The sequence below is a fragment of the Micropterus dolomieu genome, linkage group LG22 (genome assembly GCF_021292245.1).
Source record: "Micropterus dolomieu isolate WLL.071019.BEF.003 ecotype Adirondacks linkage group LG22, ASM2129224v1, whole genome shotgun sequence".
Lineage (NCBI taxonomy): Eukaryota > Metazoa > Chordata > Actinopteri > Centrarchiformes > Centrarchidae > Micropterus > Micropterus dolomieu.
This window is the reverse complement of record NC_060171.1, coordinates 12896045-12914065: the sequence shown is the minus strand read 5'-3', so window position 1 is coordinate 12914065 and position 18021 is coordinate 12896045. Positions and strand designations below refer to the sequence as shown.

The 18021-nt window shown below is 39.8% G+C and overlaps 1 protein-coding gene across 1 annotated transcript in view; it reads right to left on the bottom strand.

Moving 5' to 3' along the window:
• Nucleotides 1–38: 38 nt before the first annotated feature.
• The window catches only part of LOC123962368 (cyclin-dependent kinase 17-like), a 32669-nt gene continuing 14686 nt past the window's right edge, over nucleotides 39–18021 (bottom strand). The window contains exons 3-17 of the mRNA XM_046038440.1: nucleotides 13954–14118; nucleotides 12893–13026; nucleotides 8856–8981; nucleotides 7071–7127; nucleotides 6770–6884; nucleotides 5806–5900; nucleotides 5534–5596; nucleotides 4974–5097; nucleotides 4598–4718; nucleotides 3280–3377; nucleotides 3012–3117; nucleotides 2543–2585; nucleotides 2250–2340; nucleotides 2001–2078; nucleotides 39–1329 (exon numbers count right to left, since the gene is read on the bottom strand). Of these exons, the coding sequence (XP_045894396.1) occupies nucleotides 1292–1329; nucleotides 2001–2078; nucleotides 2250–2340; nucleotides 2543–2585; nucleotides 3012–3117; nucleotides 3280–3377; nucleotides 4598–4718; nucleotides 4974–5097; nucleotides 5534–5596; nucleotides 5806–5900; nucleotides 6770–6884; nucleotides 7071–7127; nucleotides 8856–8981; nucleotides 12893–13026; nucleotides 13954–14118 (1454 nt within the window). The 3' untranslated portion in view covers nucleotides 39–1291. The remainder of the gene's footprint in view (nucleotides 1330–2000; nucleotides 2079–2249; nucleotides 2341–2542; nucleotides 2586–3011; nucleotides 3118–3279; nucleotides 3378–4597; nucleotides 4719–4973; nucleotides 5098–5533; nucleotides 5597–5805; nucleotides 5901–6769; nucleotides 6885–7070; nucleotides 7128–8855; nucleotides 8982–12892; nucleotides 13027–13953; nucleotides 14119–18021) is intronic.

Here is an 18021-nt window from a genome sequence, read left to right as displayed (position 1 = left end):
TAGTCTATACAACAAGAACAAAAAAGCAGTTTATATGATTTCTGTTTAAACCTTAGATTTTATTTTTTTACTCTGGGGGGGGCTCATATGGGAGGGCATCTGCAACGAAAATCCCACACCAATAACAATTATCCACAAATAAAGTTAAAGAATATCATACAAAACATCTCTTGGAACACTGTTAAATAGATCGTATTCACTAGGGGAAGGACTATAGCTAATGCTCCCACAATTAGGAGTTCAGTGACTGTGTGCTTCCTCATACAACAGAGCAGGCATGCAACACAATGCTGGAGGCAATCCAGAAAAAGAAGGATCCATTTTTACAGCTGATGTTAGATGGGAATGGCAGAAAGGAGAACACATTTGTAATGGACAAAGGCAGCAGATATCAACACTGGGAATTCACTCTGCATCCCCTCTTTGTAACAGACTGGAGGAGATAATGTGACAGATTGAGGTGGAAAAGGATGAGAAGGCTGTTCACTGTAGTAATATATAAAATATTTTCTGAAGACTTTAGGAGGCGTAACTAATCCTGTAATGCCCTTGTTAATAAATCTACGTCGCCTCTTTTCCCCCTGCATTTGTTCATTGGTCACGACAAGAGACCGCAGCATCCTGGAATGATATGCCAGCATCTGACAAGAATGTGATCTGTTTGCACAGAGCTTGGCAGCACTGCTCTCATATTCGCCTCCAGATAAAATTATCAGTTCAAAGCTGGCCTCAAAAACCTTCAGAGTAAACGGTCACAAATGATGGGTGCCGCCGAGAACGGCACCGTGGCAACAGACAGAAAATCAAACCCCTTCGAGTTGCTACAGAAACATCCCTCTGTTTGTCTGCGTGCCTTACACACCCACACACACTGAGGAGCTTTGAGGTGGAGATTTGCATGTAGGAAAATGGAAATAACGACAAAAAAAAAATCACTAAAAATATCACCACTTCAAAGAAAAAAAGATTTAAAAATCTATACACATTGCATGTATTCATTAAAGTGACTGAGCCCGTTAGAATTCTAGACAGTAGTTGTATTTAGCAGCAAATTCTCTTCTCAATAAATATAGATGTACAGTATATAAATGTCTCTTTTGGGCCAGGTTCAGGCCAAACCTGGAACGGCGGTCGGTCACACTGTGGACAAGTTTCCCAAGTAGTTCTGGGGGAGTGATGATGATGATGATGCTCCACGCCAACATCCATCTCAGGTTACTGATCCATCAGCGAGACTGTACAGCTAGGAGATCCTTCCCAAATAAAAAATAAAAAATACAGTCCAGAGAATCTAAAACAGCATGCTTTGTCTTCTGCTCTTTCCGTTCCCTGAGGGGAAACACAGAAAAAATATAAATTATTTTGTTTTATATAGTTTACAGCGTAGGATTTCAAAGTCAGACAATGCTTTGAGGCTTACATATAGTAAACAGTATACAGGTATTATGTACATTGCCATACATGCATGTAGGAGTTCCTGTTTGCAGCGTTCCCTGTCGACGTCGATCACTGGATTTCTTTCATACTGAAGGAATCTTAAAATGTGATGATTCTCAGGCAAGAGAAGCATCTTTCTTTTCTATTATTTCTAAGCGGATTTATGGATGTTTATTTGTGGACACTAGAAATAATTATTTCCTCTGCAAGTGTAAGTCACACTGAATCTAACTGTATCAAGTCTGCATGTTCAGATATGACTGCGTTAATATCCAGAAGGAAAATAAAACACATATTTGTGGCAATATGGTTCAAGTAACTCAATGAGTTGTGTCACAGCTACTGCTGGCAACTGTTAGTGACTGTACGACAAAAACTAACTTCCTGTTGTTTTTAGTTTCTTTTCACCTCATGCAGTATTTTTGCCTCACTTCTCTCCCTCCACATCCCACCCTTCGAACCCCCCCGTGGCTTCTAGGGAGGCGTGCCTCACAGTTTGAAAACCTCTAGTTAACAGTAAAAACACAAGCCATCATAGTGTTCATTCTTGAATTCTTCCTCACCGGACTCAGGGTACGATGAGTTCCGGTAGCCAGGGTCTCTCTGCAACTGGACCTCCTTCAGTGTGAATATGGATATGCCTGCCAGACATAAAGAGTCAGTCAGTGCAACAGAAGTCACATCTTGCCAGGAGAACAATGGCTTTGTTATGAGGCCGTAACTGATCCTCACTGTACACTGCAATATCCTTCAAATTGTACGTAGTGGAGCCTGCCAAGTCTGCATTACTGCGTTGCCATTTCATTACTCACTCTCTGGCAGCGAGTGCACACGTGGCCCCAGGCTCCTGAAGTATGGCTGTCTCATTGCTTCATCAGCAGAGATCCTCTTTTTCGACTCGTACTGAAATTCGCAGGAAGTAAAAGAAACAAAGTCATTAAAGAACAAGAACAAAAAAAAATGGGGTCAGCAATGTGTGACTGCATGTGAATGTGTTAGTGCGCCTTGATGCACTTCTTTCCAAAAATACAGCCCTATCATAGCTGCAAAATGTGTCACTGCTTTTAACATCCTGTTCAAGCCTGGCAGATATAGTGAGACTCACTTTTAGGAATGACATCAGCAGGTCGATGCCATCAGTGTCCAACCTGCAGGGGGGAGAGAGGCCAGGAGAGAGGGAGGTCAGTAGAGTTGGGAGTGACTCACAGATGCTGGCTAGTGTAAGGAAGGAAACACAGTCAACTATTCCACAGGATTTCCTTACAGGAAGTGACACAGAGCACATACTCCTAACTAAACAAACCAATAATACTAATGACAAACTCTAAAATGCTCTACATACAGTAGCAGCTCTTCTCTTATACCTGGGTCTGATTAGGAACATTTGCTCATTTCCATCTCCATTGATTAGAGGGCTAACAAGAGAGGTAAGGGGGGAGTGTTAAGAAACTGTAAAGGTGTATAAGTGCCACATATCTGTATGTGTAACATTTGGTAAGTAGCAGCACACCACATTTGATCAATCCATATTAAAGAAAACTCAGATGTTCAGAATATAAGTTTCCCAGTCTTACCTGGGTGCATGGTTAATGAGGGGCTGGACCTTGTACTTGGGGAACTTGTAGGACTTGAACTCGTCAATAGAGGATATTCCAGGCCAGTTGTCTTCTGTGGGAGTGCCTGTGGAGGGACATTCAATTGACCCTGTTAGTCGGGCTTTATACCAAGGCAGCTGGAGGGGCTTTTCACGCTGCCACAGGGGCTGCATGCCAGGGTTAATGCGATTAAAGGATCATATTAAACATTTTGAGTGCTTCTCTGTCAGCAGGGGGCAGCACTGACCTAGCAGCCTGAAGATGAGGTGCAGCTCGTCCTCCACTGTGGAACCAGGGAACAGGGGCCTGCCGGCAGACATCTCATAAAATATACAGCCCACACCCCTGACAGGAAGACAAAGGGATTAGGACATAAATAGATGACCGAAACTTTAACACCAATCCAAATCAACAGGTCTTCTGTATTTACATCACCTTTAACTTTTGGGGATCAAACTCCCTGAATCGCACATTAATCTGAACCGGTTGAGTCTGTCCAGTGAATATCAAAGGAAGAAGCAGGAATTAATTTAAGAACGGGGCAAAGTACTTTGAAGTTTAAAGGAAACCATTCATAACCATTAAATTCCATTACAGCTTGAGCATGTTCATTAACAGCCATGTGCCACTTCAAAGTATTTTCATTGTAGATTGGTGCTCACTACATAAATTGCTCAACATAAGAGCATCAATTAAGTTAAAGGAGCTCCAAACATGTGTGCTTACACTACAACTAGGGATGGGTATGGCTACTTGGTACCTTTATGGTACCGACCGAAACAACCCGGTATGGAGAAGAACCGAAACATCTCCAGTCAAACCAGTAATTCAATCGATACCTAGGCCTACTTTTTGTAACCAGATCGCGGCAAAAAATTACTATTTCTATGGTTTTGTTTGCTGCCAAATACGCAAACAACACCCCGAAAGAAAGAGAAGAGCACACCTTTTTTCACCCTATGTGCCTGCACCATAGACTGTATCAAAAAAGGCCTGCACGCGCCGAGTCTAAACTATTTCTATTCTAAACTATTTCACTCTTCCTCTCTCATTCAAATAAAAAATAACTCCCAAGCTGTAGTCTTCTCTTTGTAGGCTAATACTACCAGTGAGGACAACCTAATTAGGATGGGGAGCCATGTGATACAATTTCCCAATACTTTTTATGTAGCAGTTATTTGAAACAAGAAAATTTTTTTATAGAAAACCTTGCTTGTCCATAGCAATAACAATAATAATAATAAGCTAATTATCAGGTGACATATCAACAGGTGACATTTTATGCAAGGTATCGAATGAAGTACTCAATTGGTATCAGTATCACTTTAAGGGTACTGGGTTTGGTACTGGTATCCAAACGATACCCAACCCTAACTACAACTCACTGAAGCGGTTTGAGACGAGAAGACAAAAATTTGAAATTCATGACAGGAAATTTTATATTGTTAATCTGCAGCTGCACCTTCACTGAACTCAGTCGTCTGGACATAAAGAGAGAGTAGCCAGGAGTCTACTTAGTGTTTTGTAACAGTTGTAATCACCCCTGTAGAGTGAGGCCCACTCACCACATGTCTATCTGTGTGGAGTACTCTGAGGAGCCCAGCAGCACGTCGGGAGGGCGATACCAAAGTGTTACCACCTCGTTAGAGTATGTTTTAGTGGGCACAGACTTGGCCCTCGCCAGGCCTGTGGAGCAGAAATATGGCAAATAAATACAGATCCAAAGGACAAATTTGGTAGAAGCTCAGGGTTTCATTTCAAAATGCCAAATATAAAAACAAATTATATGGCTGAATTGTATCACGCAGTATTTGTAAAATACAGACAAATGCAGCTTCAGAAATGTATCAACAGGTGACTTTTTATCCACATGGCAGATAATTAATTTGAAGAAAAACCTCTGACATGAAAGAAGCGTATCGTTTTTGTTTGTCTGTTTACCAAAGTCAGCTAGTTTGAGTTCTCCTCTATCATTGATTAGCAGATTCTGGGGCTTCAGGTCTCTGTGGAGAACTTTCCGTCTGTGACAGTACGCCAAGCCTCGCAGGATCTGGAACAGAAAAATCTGGAGAAAAAGATATTTTAGATCAGCAACAGTCACCATTCTGTTCAAATTAGTTTTAGACTGATGCTGAATAGATTTTATAGATTTGATATATTACAGATGATGTTGCTACATTTAATGCAATTTATCAAAGCCCCCCTGGAGTATAGATATTTAGGAGAATAAAATAAATATTTTCATTATTTATATGCTCCATCCAAACAGCCAAAGATGAGTTTAATATGCAGTATGTCATTTCTATTCAAAGGGACATTAAACCAAATTTCAACAAAATGCAAACAAACAAAACAGATTTTTGTGGAAAAGTCAGGTTAAGACGCTACATTCCACCACCAGGGGGCACACAAACAGTGTTTCTTGTATTGACATCAGAAACCACAAAGTCGTGAGAGTTGGTGAAGTTGGCCGGGCCAGCAGGCAGCCTGCGGAGGCTCACCTTGACATTCTGCATGCTCAGGATGTTCCCGCAGTCATCCATGTACTGCTTGAGGTCTTTGTCCTAGACAAGAGGGAGGGAAAGGGAGAGGGAGGGAGAGAGGACGTCAGAAGAATAGGCACACTCAACTGCAACAGTTCAACTGTTGTGCTTCTGTATTAACATCATCTTCCTCATGAATAATAATGTAAAATTTATTTATTTCAGCATCTGTGCACAGAATAACATGTGAGTCATGCAGGAGATGAGGGCAGAGGTTTTGTTGGTCTCACCAGGTACTCAAAGACCAGTGTGAGCGACTTGTCTGTGTGGACGATGTCGTGCAGCGTCACAATGTTGGCGTGTTTCAGGTCCTTCAGTAACGACACTACAGGTAAAGAGAGAGGAGACGGCTGTAACAGTGTGATTACACTCTTGGCTTATTTTCTTTGAGCTGAAGTTCAAATTTTTGTTTCAATTTACACTGATCAAGCCCAAGTAAGGTTAATTTATAAAGCCTTATGTCACACACAAAGATTTAACTAATCAACAACACCACAACAAAAATATAAAATAGTATATTCAAAGAAAACAAAAGGACACATTGCACTTTGCATGTTTGGGCTCTTTCCTGTTGTCTTACATTCTCACTCCAAACTAACCACAATGCATTTTTCCTTGAGGAGGGCGACCTGTATTTTCAGGCACTTTGGTAAAGTTATTTACTCTAATGAATTCAAGTGTTTAATTAACTGAACCAAAGGTAACTAGGGCTGAATTCTGGCCAAAATCTGGTACCATTTTCTGGGAAAAATACCTGTGAAGCATCAAGTGCAGATGACTGCCTTAACATTACAACTACATCCAGTTCCCTCAGACTACCAAAAACAACACAACCAATCAGCTGCATGAGATACATTTTCCTCCCCTGACAGTAATAACTTCACACCAGCACTAATAACATGGTCATATACTCTTATTTGACTATAAAGAGAATATGCTCAACATTGGAAGAAATTATTTTGGACAGCGTTCTTTTGGGTGGAAATGATGTTTACTACCACATAATCTAATGAATATGCCTTTAGAACACCTTTAGAAAATTACAATATGGGTTAATGACTCATTATCAGGAGTTCTATGGTGAGAAATCCCAGAATCCTGGCAAAAGTTATTCCTGTTAAGTTCATTTTTAAGTCACAGGAAAACCTTCAACCCTACTAATAACTAGTGGACTATATAGCATAAATTTTATACCTTCTCGGATAGCTGTGCATGGCGCCCCCTCCTCGTGCTCCAGTCTTATCTCCTTCAGTGCCACAAGGTTGTCTGTCAGCTTACTCCGCCCTTTGAAGACTGTAGCGTATGTGCCCTGGAGGACAGGAAGAGAAGGAAAGGGGTGAGGAACTGTTTCAGAAGCTAGACTGATGCAGTCAGGCTGTCAAGGGTTAAAAGCAAACTCTACTAATGCTGTCTGTATGTGTTACATCACTCACTATGAAAACATTAGCACCTGTGAAGAAGTCAAGGTGAATAGCGAACACAAACTCTCACGTACCTCCCCCAGTTTGTCCAGTTTGATGTAAGTCTCCAGCTTCCCAAATCCAATTTCTGACTGGAGGAGAGAAAAGGACAAACACCATTAATGAGGGTAGCGTCTTTATTAGCACTGACAAGCTTACAGACACTACGACAAATCCTTATGACGGCCTCACAGCAACAGAGGAGGGGTGTAAGGAGGTCACACACCCCCAACCGCCATTCAGAGATAATCTCTTGTGACAAAGGACCGTTGGCTTTTGGCTTTTCCAATGTGTTTGTTTATAGGGAAGGAAAGGAAAACTGTATTTATAAAGCATGTATAAAGCAAGATGTTTAGTACACAATGGAAAACTTGAATATGCTCAAGAGCTCAACGAATTAATCAATTAATCAATTAGTGTCAACAGAAAATAAATGGGCAATCATCTCTTACTCATTTTTGAGGTTCCAGCCTCTCTAATTTCAAGATTTGATGCTTTTCTTTATCATTTCTGATTATTATTATTTTGGTTTTGGACTGCTTTTTGCCTTTTTTTCCTCTGGCATTTTATATATAAAACAATGTCTCAATTATTCAAGAAAATAATCGGCAGATTCACTTACAATGAAAAATAATCGGGGGGGGGGGAGGAAGTACACATACAAACTATTTAATGCCTAAGATGCAAGTCATTTTGAGACTTTTCCAGCAACTAGGAGCATACAAACTAAAGGCAGCTTCACCAGACTTTAAGCTGACGCTCTGTGTCGCCAGATGAGTTGTGAGGTCTGGGCGGCTCATAGATTTTCAAAATGTTGAACACATAATGAGCAAAGCCATTCAGTGCTTTTTCAACAGCAGGGGAATGTGTATGCAAATGCAGTGGACTGGGCGAGGCACACTGTTCATACTTTTCCTGTGTTCTGCTTTTGACAGATGCACATTCAAAGTAAAACCACAAGCCAATTATTGAGGCAGCTGACAAAGTGAATGTCGAGGTGCAGTGTAAACACATGACGAGAGGATGAGATTAGAGTCAAGGTGGGAGCGCTCACACTCTCACTTCTGTTTCTTGCTGAATTTAAATAAAACATAACTCTCACAGCTGTCTTTATATTCCGCAGCCCCTCCCTGACGGCCTTTCTATTTCTCTCCATTTCTGCCCGATTCTCCTCCACTGTTGATTCTCAAATCAGTACTGCTCGCTCTCAGAGGTGGGCAGCATGTACTGTATATTTACATAAGCAAAGTTCGGAGGTACAGCACTTCAGTTATTTTAATCTACTTTCTCTCCACCTTTCACAGAGAAATATATTCCACTACATTGATCTGACATTTGTGGCTAAGCTACCTTGCAGATCCAGATTTAAGATCTCTCTCTCTTTGTCTTTCTCTCTCTCTGAATCTGAATGTACGATACACATACATTTTTGACTGATAGTGACTTACACTTGCTTAGAATGTCATTATCTCTGCAAACAAATGTCCCTAAAATCTGCTTAGCAATCATTGATAAAAGCAATCCTAATAACTCCAGAATATGCCTGAGAACCATCATGTTTGTAGGTTTTCTTCAGATTCAAAGTAATCCAGTGACAGTTGTCTGTACATCCAGGGGTACACCGCTAATAGCTAATTCGGCCCACTGTTAATGGTGCAAATTTGCTAAAATGTAATTCCAATTCCATTCTCCTTTTAGCTTTGTTTTTGGTGTTCACCAACTATCTGCCAATGTCTTATTTTCCTTTCTCTTTTCTTTCTTGTCCTCCAACCAGTCTCCTTTCCCTCTCCATCCTTCTCCCCCTCTTCTCTCTGTCTCACCAGTGATGCTCTACGGGAGCGTCGGCTCAGCGGCTGGTCGAAGGGGGGGCTGCTCAGCTGCAGCTTCTCCAGGTAACCGTCAGGTATCCGGATGTCAGCCGGCAGGGAAAGGCGTTTGTTCAGGTCCTGGTCCCACACATCCACATAAAATAGATAAAAACAACAGAGGACCCAATTTAAAAAAGGTGTCAACCCTGGAAAAAACAGGAGGAACCCTCAGCAAACAGCGTAAGCTCTGAATAAATACCAATGATTGACAACAAAATGGCAGAAACCCAGAATAAATAAGTAGAATCTGTAGGAAACAGCCAGGTTCAGGCCTCATTGGTCAACAGAGAGTGCAGTGTGTCTATGTGTGTGTATAAACACACGCGTAGGAGCATTCGTCTATACAGTTTTGTGTGGCCAACATGTGTACATAATAAAGGCTGCCTGTGGAGCCCTTTAAGAGTTCAGGGAAAAGTCTTTCCAAGAGCAACAAAGTACTAAAGCATGATCCTCATGGCTTGTTATATAAAATGAAACACCTACTCACAATACAACGTCTGGATTCTTCCCATCATGCGTTTCCTCTATTTGCTACGTTACTGTTTATCCGGCCTCTCTAGCTCCTTTAAAACTTCCACACCCTCTGTGATAACACTGGACACTTAGTAACACACAACAGTATGAAACTTTGAACTTTCCACATTTCAACATGCTCATTGATAAATCTGTAACTGAAGGCGACTTGACCTGAGACAGGTCAACTGACCCTTCAACATTTTATCCAAACCATGACAGTGACTCAGCCTTTTGCCTGTGAGGTTGCCTCCACCTGACAGATTTAAACACAGAATGCAACAAATCACATTCTTGCTGCTGTGAAGATTTGATGTTTTGAACGCATTTTTAAAAGATCATTTAAGTAATTTGGTCAAGGTGCCGTGTATAAAGCTTAAAAAGTAAAAAAATTAAAAATATTAATATTATAGTAAAAATATTATTTCAAGCTGCTAAAGGATGTACCAGATCTACATTTCTAAGTGACATCTGAGTGTATATTAACTGTGGAGGTGATACAATTAGTTGATAAAATGATTTGTCGACTGACTGACTGAAAATTCATCCACAACAATTTTAATAATCAAAATGGGGCTGCAACTAACGATTACTTTCATTGCATGAATATTTTCTTAATGATTTGATTAATCGCTTTGTCTATTAAACTAGAGAAACAGGGGAAAGTTTCCTTTATAATATTTCCCACAGCATAAGTTACAAGTTAAGCACTTATTTTGTCCGTCCAAAACTTAAAGATATTCAGTTTGCTGTCATATAAGACAAAGAGAAGCAGCCAATTCTCACGATTAACGATCAAAAGGGCTGGGTGTTCCTTTTCTGTCGATTGACATTAATTGTTTCAGCTCTAAATGAATGGTGAAAAATAAAGTCATATGAAGAACTTCTAGGCTGCTAGGATGTGCAACTGTATCTGTATTTGTGAATGGCATTATACCCAGTTCTGCTGGTCTGTAGTTTGTGTGCGCTGGGTCAGGATTGATGGTTTGTCCGAAGAGCAAGTGATCATCTGACCTCTACAACAAAACAAACCCCCACCATCACCATCACCACCCATCTCCAGTTGTCCAATCAACCCGTCCTAATCTGTTACAAGAGGGGCCCATCTGGACCGTATTACAGTAATCCTTGTGATGTAATCCCAAAACAGCAATGCATCCTCTCCAGCGAGAGACATACAATCCTCTACCTGACCACAGACAGAGGGATTTCCTCACTCCTCCTCCTATTCTTCCTCCTCATCTTTTTCTACTGTCCCTCCTCTGTGTGTCACATCCGCACAAAGACAAACGATGAGGCCGCACAGTGATTTCACTGTTGGATCACTTCATCAACAACAAGCCCGCCGGTCAATCACGCTGCTCATACCAGCGCAAACAATGCATGGCGCTGCGAGAAGGAGTATAAGGAGTGTTTGTGTGTACGTGCCTCTGTCAATATAAACCTTCTCTGGCTGTGAAACAGTCACAGGAAGTGCAGAGTGCACGGCTTGCACACGCTCTCGGTACACAGCGAGAGGTGATGTGTCATGTCTCAGTCTGCGGGTAGCCCCAAATGGTGTAAGCTGCTTCACAACTCGTTTAAGGATTGGGTTTTTTTTTTCGTGCAGTCTTGCAAGCTCGGTTTATTTGTGTAGCTAGTGGTATCTGCTCTTAAACCCCCAGAGGTCCTGCGATCAAACCAACCAATAAACACTGTCAGCGGGAGGGAAGTGTGTGTTCTTCAATCACAAGACTTTTCCTCGCATGATCACACAGCGGGTACTGTGCAACATGTGGCTCCCTGTCAAGATGTCAACATCAACCACAAATCAAAATACACATGCAGTACAATAAAAAAACAAATATAAAGTGTGTTTCTGTTCTTTTTGTTTAATGTTGCTAAATTAGTTTGGGTTCTTTTATGAAAATAGGAAAAAACTTTGCTACATCTTAAATTGGTCACATTTAATGATAACACACACACTATGTTATGGAAAATGGGGAAAAAAAACAACTGAAAGTGGAAACAAAACTGACAAACTGACAAATTATTACAAATCTATTTCACAAGCAAAACTTTTGCTTTTGTACATTTCCTCTGTAAGTTTGAGAATATAAAAGAATGTTACGGTCAATAATAACGCAGAAGGCAAGATGTTCACAGCCATTTTCTTTTTACACTTTAATTATGATACTGGACAGTTGCTTGTACTGACTCATGTCAGTACATCCTCAAAATCCCATTAGTAGCCATTAAGATAGATTGAAGGGACTGAGTCTTGGCTTTGTTGTTGGAAAAAGGGGAGATAAACGCAGTTTCAGATATTGTTTAAAATCCTCAGATACAATCCAAACATCAACTTATGTTAAAATGATAAGATTTTGCCTGTTACTTTGTTGTTGAAGTAATATAAAAACACATGTTGAGATATACAGTATTTTTACATTACTTAAAATTCAATGTTAAGGACTTATGTTGAATCCTACACAAAAGAAAGAATGATCAAACACAGATGTCATTTTATCCATCTGAATCCCTTAATTTACTACTGGAACCTAAAAAATAATCAAACGATGTCAGAAATCTGGTAAATTCAGGGAAACACCACTAAGAACACTTTATCTTTTACTTTGAGATAATGTAGTGTGTAAAGCGAGTTCTCTTACTTCAATGCCTTTTGTGTGTCCCTACGAGCAAGCTGGATTAAAGCTTTCACTCTTGATCTGGTTTTGCATTTGTATGCACGTCTGTCTTTCCATATGCTGCGCTGAAAACTGTGTGTGGTGTGATGCAAACCATGACCACTTCGTATTTACAGTATGAATTTGAGATACTAACACTGCACTTAAAATGCAAAAATCAAGCACCCTGGATTAAAAAATGCTTGTGATAAAAATGAAATCCCTCTTAGACAATAACACACAAATAATATTAATCACAGCAAGAAGTCTGTCCATAATGTGTTGACATTATGTAACCACCAGATGAAGTCCACCTGCCCCTTACTGACTCAGCGTAAGAGAGGGAGAAATTAAGTAAGGGGGTTGGGTGTGTGGAGCAAGTGAAACCTTATAAAAACTGATTTCAAAAGTATGTTCTGCAGTACAGGATGTGGAGTCACTGTGTGCATGTTCTGCTGAGATAATGTGGGCAGCTGAGGACTTCTGTATTCGTGACATTATGAGAATACACCTACGCTGAGTTACAGCATGAAGCTGTAATGCACATGTTATTAAATACCAATTTGTGCCGATAAGTCCACTGTCAAATGCTTTTGCTTTTTCTTTTTTTTTTTTTTAACGACAAAGTGTAAGCTGAACCGCTAAGCCAGGTAGGAATAAATGGGCCATGATTCATAACAGTAACATATTCAAATGTCAAAGCTTGTTAATAGTAGCCAGTGACTCATACCCCACAACACAGTCTCCATTTAAAAAGCAGAAAGGCTATGCAAGAACAATGAACGACTGAAAACACAAAATAACAAATCCCACCTCTGCAGAGATGCGTCTGTTCCCTCTGTTCCTCAGACAAACACCGGTGGGCGACTGCACCTCATCAGAGGAAGTCCCCGATGCCTGGTCACTCTCCCCGTCCGACCCCATCTTCAGGTTCTCATGGACGATATCTGGAGTAGAGAAAGACAAATGGAGAGATTAAAGGAGGATGGGAGGTTGAGTCTGACTGATGGAGCGGGTTTGCGGAAAACAGGGCAGGACTCAACATCGGCTGATGACTTCAACAGGAAAGAAAAACACTCTTTTGCACACTTTTACAAGCCCCTCTGTTCTTTGTAACTTGTTTTTGAGAAGTGCTCTACAAATAAAGATTATTATTATTATTATTATTATTACTACTATCATCAAGCTCCTGGCTGTGTCAAACACAGGATATACAGGTATATTAGGTTGACTGACAATAATAATTATTCATTTATTTAACGCCACAGGGCCTTATAAGACAATCATACCACCATACATCACACCGTAATTTTCCCATGCCTAAACAACCTCAGGTTTCATACATATAAAGCACATTGCTCCCAGCGTTATGTTTATATTAAGGAAAGTTGTGAATTTAAATATTTTATCTGGGTTGAGAATCCAAGCTGCTGGTTTGCTGGAAGCAAAGAATTTTATTTTTAATCTCTTTTTTTTAACAAATGGCTCATTGTGTGACTGGATATGCACTGGAATGATTGTACTGATATATAAGCATGTGTCTGCATATGCCTCTAGCAGTGGTTTGTTTGAGCGCATGTTTTCACACAATATGTCAGTGTGTTTGTAGGCTCAGCTGACTCAGTAGAAATGTGTAAGACAAGGAGTTTAGCTTTGTATGTAGACATTGTACATGCAAGCATTTATTTTGAGCAGCGTTACATCAAATTTAAACAGAAATCTGTATTAAAATTTAGCAACTGTAGCAACTTCTAAACAGATTCGACCTATTAACACACACAAAAGAATTTCCTGTACTGAACCTCTGTTTAAAGTTCAACTATCAATTGTGATCCCAGCCTGTGTACTTGGATGTGATGGTGTGTGTTTCTCACCGAGGCGGCTGCCGTTGCGAGGCATGACCATGAGAGAGCCCAGGCCTCCTCCGATGACGCTCTGAGGTCGTCGCAGCGGCGGCTTTTTAAAGGAGCCTGTGTACTGGTGGAGGAAGGAGTGTACACTGTGGGCAGACGGAGGACGACCATTCCTCACTATGGGCTCTGTGGAATAAGGCAACATTTTATTGTTGAATGATGCCAAAAAAACAAAAATAAATAATTTTACATGCGTACGGATGCACATTGCTCTGTGACCGACTAAGCATCTGAGGCTGTGACTGAATGGATGTAACTGGTAATGAAAATATTGACAAAGAAGCTACATTTAATGTGAATCTGTCACATGGTTAATAAGATCAGTATCAGCTTGGATACTGACCCGGTGTGTGGCAAGGTTTGAACTTGTCTCCGCCTTCGATTGTGCCCGTTCAAAACAACTATAAAAACACTTTTGCCCTTTAGGACAATTTTTTACAGCATAATCTGACCATCAGCTAAACAGGTCAACGACTTTCACACTTCAATTTTCTCTGTGGTGTAAATGTATTATAAAAGTGCATTTTTCTGTGTATGCTGAATACATTGTGAGAAACAGCATTAACAGAGAAAACTGTTTGTGCTAAAATGCTCAAGCTTAAACAGCACACGAGGGATTATTCTTCTTCACGTTGTAAGCGTGATGTTAGTTCTAAAACTTTGTTTATTCACATACTCTGTACTTCAGAATGATCATGTGTTATTTCTTTATCAAATATGAGCTTTAATCATAAAAAACTATCTAAAATTTTGTCTAAGCATATTACATGGTTCCATTTTCCAAACATTCACAAACATCAAATCTCAGTACACATCAATAAAAGCCTAGTTGGCTGAAACTTCATTTAACATTTTAATAGTAGTTGGAAGGTGGTGAGGATTTCAGGGATTTTGCTGGACTTAATGTTTTCTGATGCACTAACTGACATGGCAAAACACCAGACTGTATAAAAAAATCACAGTTACATAAGAGGTTTTAACTTGCAATCTACTGATGCATAGATTTGCATGTAATATCAGTTAACTTCTGTGCCTTGGTAAGACGGTCATTGCATGCTAAATAAATTCTATTCAACATAACGTATGTTTCCATAAATGAAAAGAATTCTGAATTTTCTTTATCACAGGTTTAAAAACGGAGAAATTGAAGAAGTCAAACAGATGATACTGATAAACAGTAGGAAACGGCTGGTTTCGAGAAAAAAGAATTGTATCAACATCCATTAAAAGACAGACACAGAGATGGTAAAAGTAAAGCACTGATGAAATACTATACAACAGATTATACAATAGATTGTGTTCTGGAAATGAGCAGTTTAGGGTATTGAAATGTGTTAAATCTACATGAAAACTTGAGAATTTGTGAGAAACGTATTATTTAGCACACCTGAAATCATCATAAAACAAAACACAATGCCGCTTATAAGTAACGGTACTTTGGCTTTACCAAAACCAAAGTCATTTGGAGCGGTCTAATATTAATGTGCTTTGATTTGTCCAGAATATCACATTCCTCCCACAGAAAGAAGCGTTACGTAATTGTTACAGAGCTGGGGCAGTTACAATGTGTTCCCTCTTCCAGTGTAACCCTAATACAGTAAATTTACAATATCAAAAGTAGATAAGTGAGAGAGTCTATGTAAACAACATGTCTTGTAGTCTCAGCAGTGTATCTTGGCTCTTTTGAAAAAAGGGTCTACAACTGCCAGACAGAGGAGCATTTGTCCAAAAGCATGAATTGAGCTGATGGAGGTGAAAGATTTATTATGTATAGCACCAACTAAAATACCAACAGTGAGAGTGGGGAGAAAATGGAGCCCCAGAGAAGCTGTTAAGCAGTCAAGAGCTCAGACAGATGGATACTGTAGGACGTGTGCAAGAAGAGCAATGAAGATTAGGACGAGATATATAGGCAACATAGAGTAGACGATTCCATCACAGAAAAGAAAGATGGTTAAGGAGCACACAGATTAGTTTGTCAGGGTCAGAGAGAAAGAGTTTTTAGGTGTTTGTACTTTTTATGTGCATGGTCTCTTTTACGGTTGACCCTTACTCAACACTGTCTGGTTTGGGATGGCCCTGGATATGATTAACCTTCCACCCAAACATACAGAGGCAGAGCAGATTAGGGTTAGTGTGTAGAGGCTGGAATGAGACTGAGCCCGTGTCATATGTCTGAAGCAGCAATGGGAACAAGTCAGGGGTGGCAGCTATGGTAGCTACAGTCTGCGGACAGGTGTACTGGGTTCATTTTGGCTGTTAAAAAAGGCAAAGAAATGCGGGATTGCAACCAATCCAACAAAAACTGCAAAATTACTATCATTCAAGAGCAACAATGTGAAATGTAAAGAAAGGTGATTTCAGCTTCAGGTGACTGTACTGCCTGTTATTTGGTTTGCGATTCATAATTTTTCCTTTGCGCTTCTCAGTTTTTCTTTAAAATTTCACTATAGCTGTGTTTCCATCAACGTTTTTTTATGTGAACTTTGAATTGCATTAGAAAAGGTTGATTGAAATGGCAAAATTCGAGAAAAAAATTCTTAATTTTGCAAAAAGGTTTTTACGCTCACTTGCTGTGGTTTTTGTCTTTGTTGAAAAAGAGTAAATGCACTAAATGGGAGATGGAAACACTTTTGCCGAATAACTTCTGACGTAGCAAACTTCAAGTCTGTTCAGCTGTTTCCGCTGTCGGGGTTAAAACACATTCTTGAGGACCTCTCTCTGTTTTTCTAAGATCAATGGCCATCAGTTCCATGCAGCTGGTTTTGTTTCTGGTTTGAAACCCATATGTCTTGTTTATTACCGCCATGGGTAACGTCAACTACTGACGTAACTATGCTTGCCGTGGCCTGATTTATTTGTTCCAAACCAGCTGATATAAACGCACATATTTTGCATTTAATTTTTTTTTCTTTTTTGCGACATTTCAAAAGCCCGTTTAAAATTTGCATGACAATTAAATGGAAACATAGCTATTGTAATCTTTGCTATATTTAGGAATGATGGTAATTTTGGGTTGCAGTTTTGTTCAATGCTTTGCAAACCCATTTATATTTTAGTTAACGGCCAAAATTAACCCCATACAAGGGATGTCATGATGCCAGAAATTTAGTAGTCGATAACAATACCAGTGAAATTCCATGATTCTAGATACCCGATTTGATACTATCAGACTGCATAAAAAATCTAAAACAATAAATCCCTTTAAAAAAACTTCTGAACTTTACAAACTCACATGTGTGAATTGTTTATGAGTGGTCTCTATCTATATTGGCAAAGGTTTGAGATTTCTATGTTGAAAAACTAAGCAGTTGTTGACGATTGAAATGGATTGTATTGCACTTTTAAGATGGTCACTAATTTCACCAATAACGACAGGTGCATTCTGAGTTCGTCTTTGCTTGCACTGTCCTCCTGTTCAGAGTTACCTATTTCTGCATAAACTTCCCTCTCCTCCATGTTTGTTTATTCTGAATGCAAATTTATTCCCTGCAACAAGGCAAGAGTGGAAGAACGGACAGCAGTGAAGTTAGTTTTAAGCTGGAGATTTGATATCATAGAATCTCCAACTGAAAATTACTTCACCACGGTGCAAAGCGCGGAATGTGAGTGTGCAAAGTGTGGAATTTGTGACACAACAAAATAAATAATAGAGTATAATTGTAAACAATAGAGATTTTTCTATTGTCAAATGATATATATCATCCCAGCCCTACCAGGTACACCTGGTACTGTAGAATGACTACTGTCATGTTTTCAGAATTTTGGCATCGATTTGATACAGATGGATCGGTTCTCGTGACATCCCTACCCGATACATAGGTTATGTATTGAAATCTGAACATAATTAAACAACATTTGCTAATTGTATAACCAACTACTATTTTGTTTTAGTCGCTGTAAAGTTTTGCTAGACTCAATAGGTGTTTGTTTTGGTCTGTTTAACTGATGACTGAATGTGCTTTCCTTCATCATCACAGCTTCCTATGCAGATAAATGCACTCCTGACTGGGGTCATCAACAATTGGC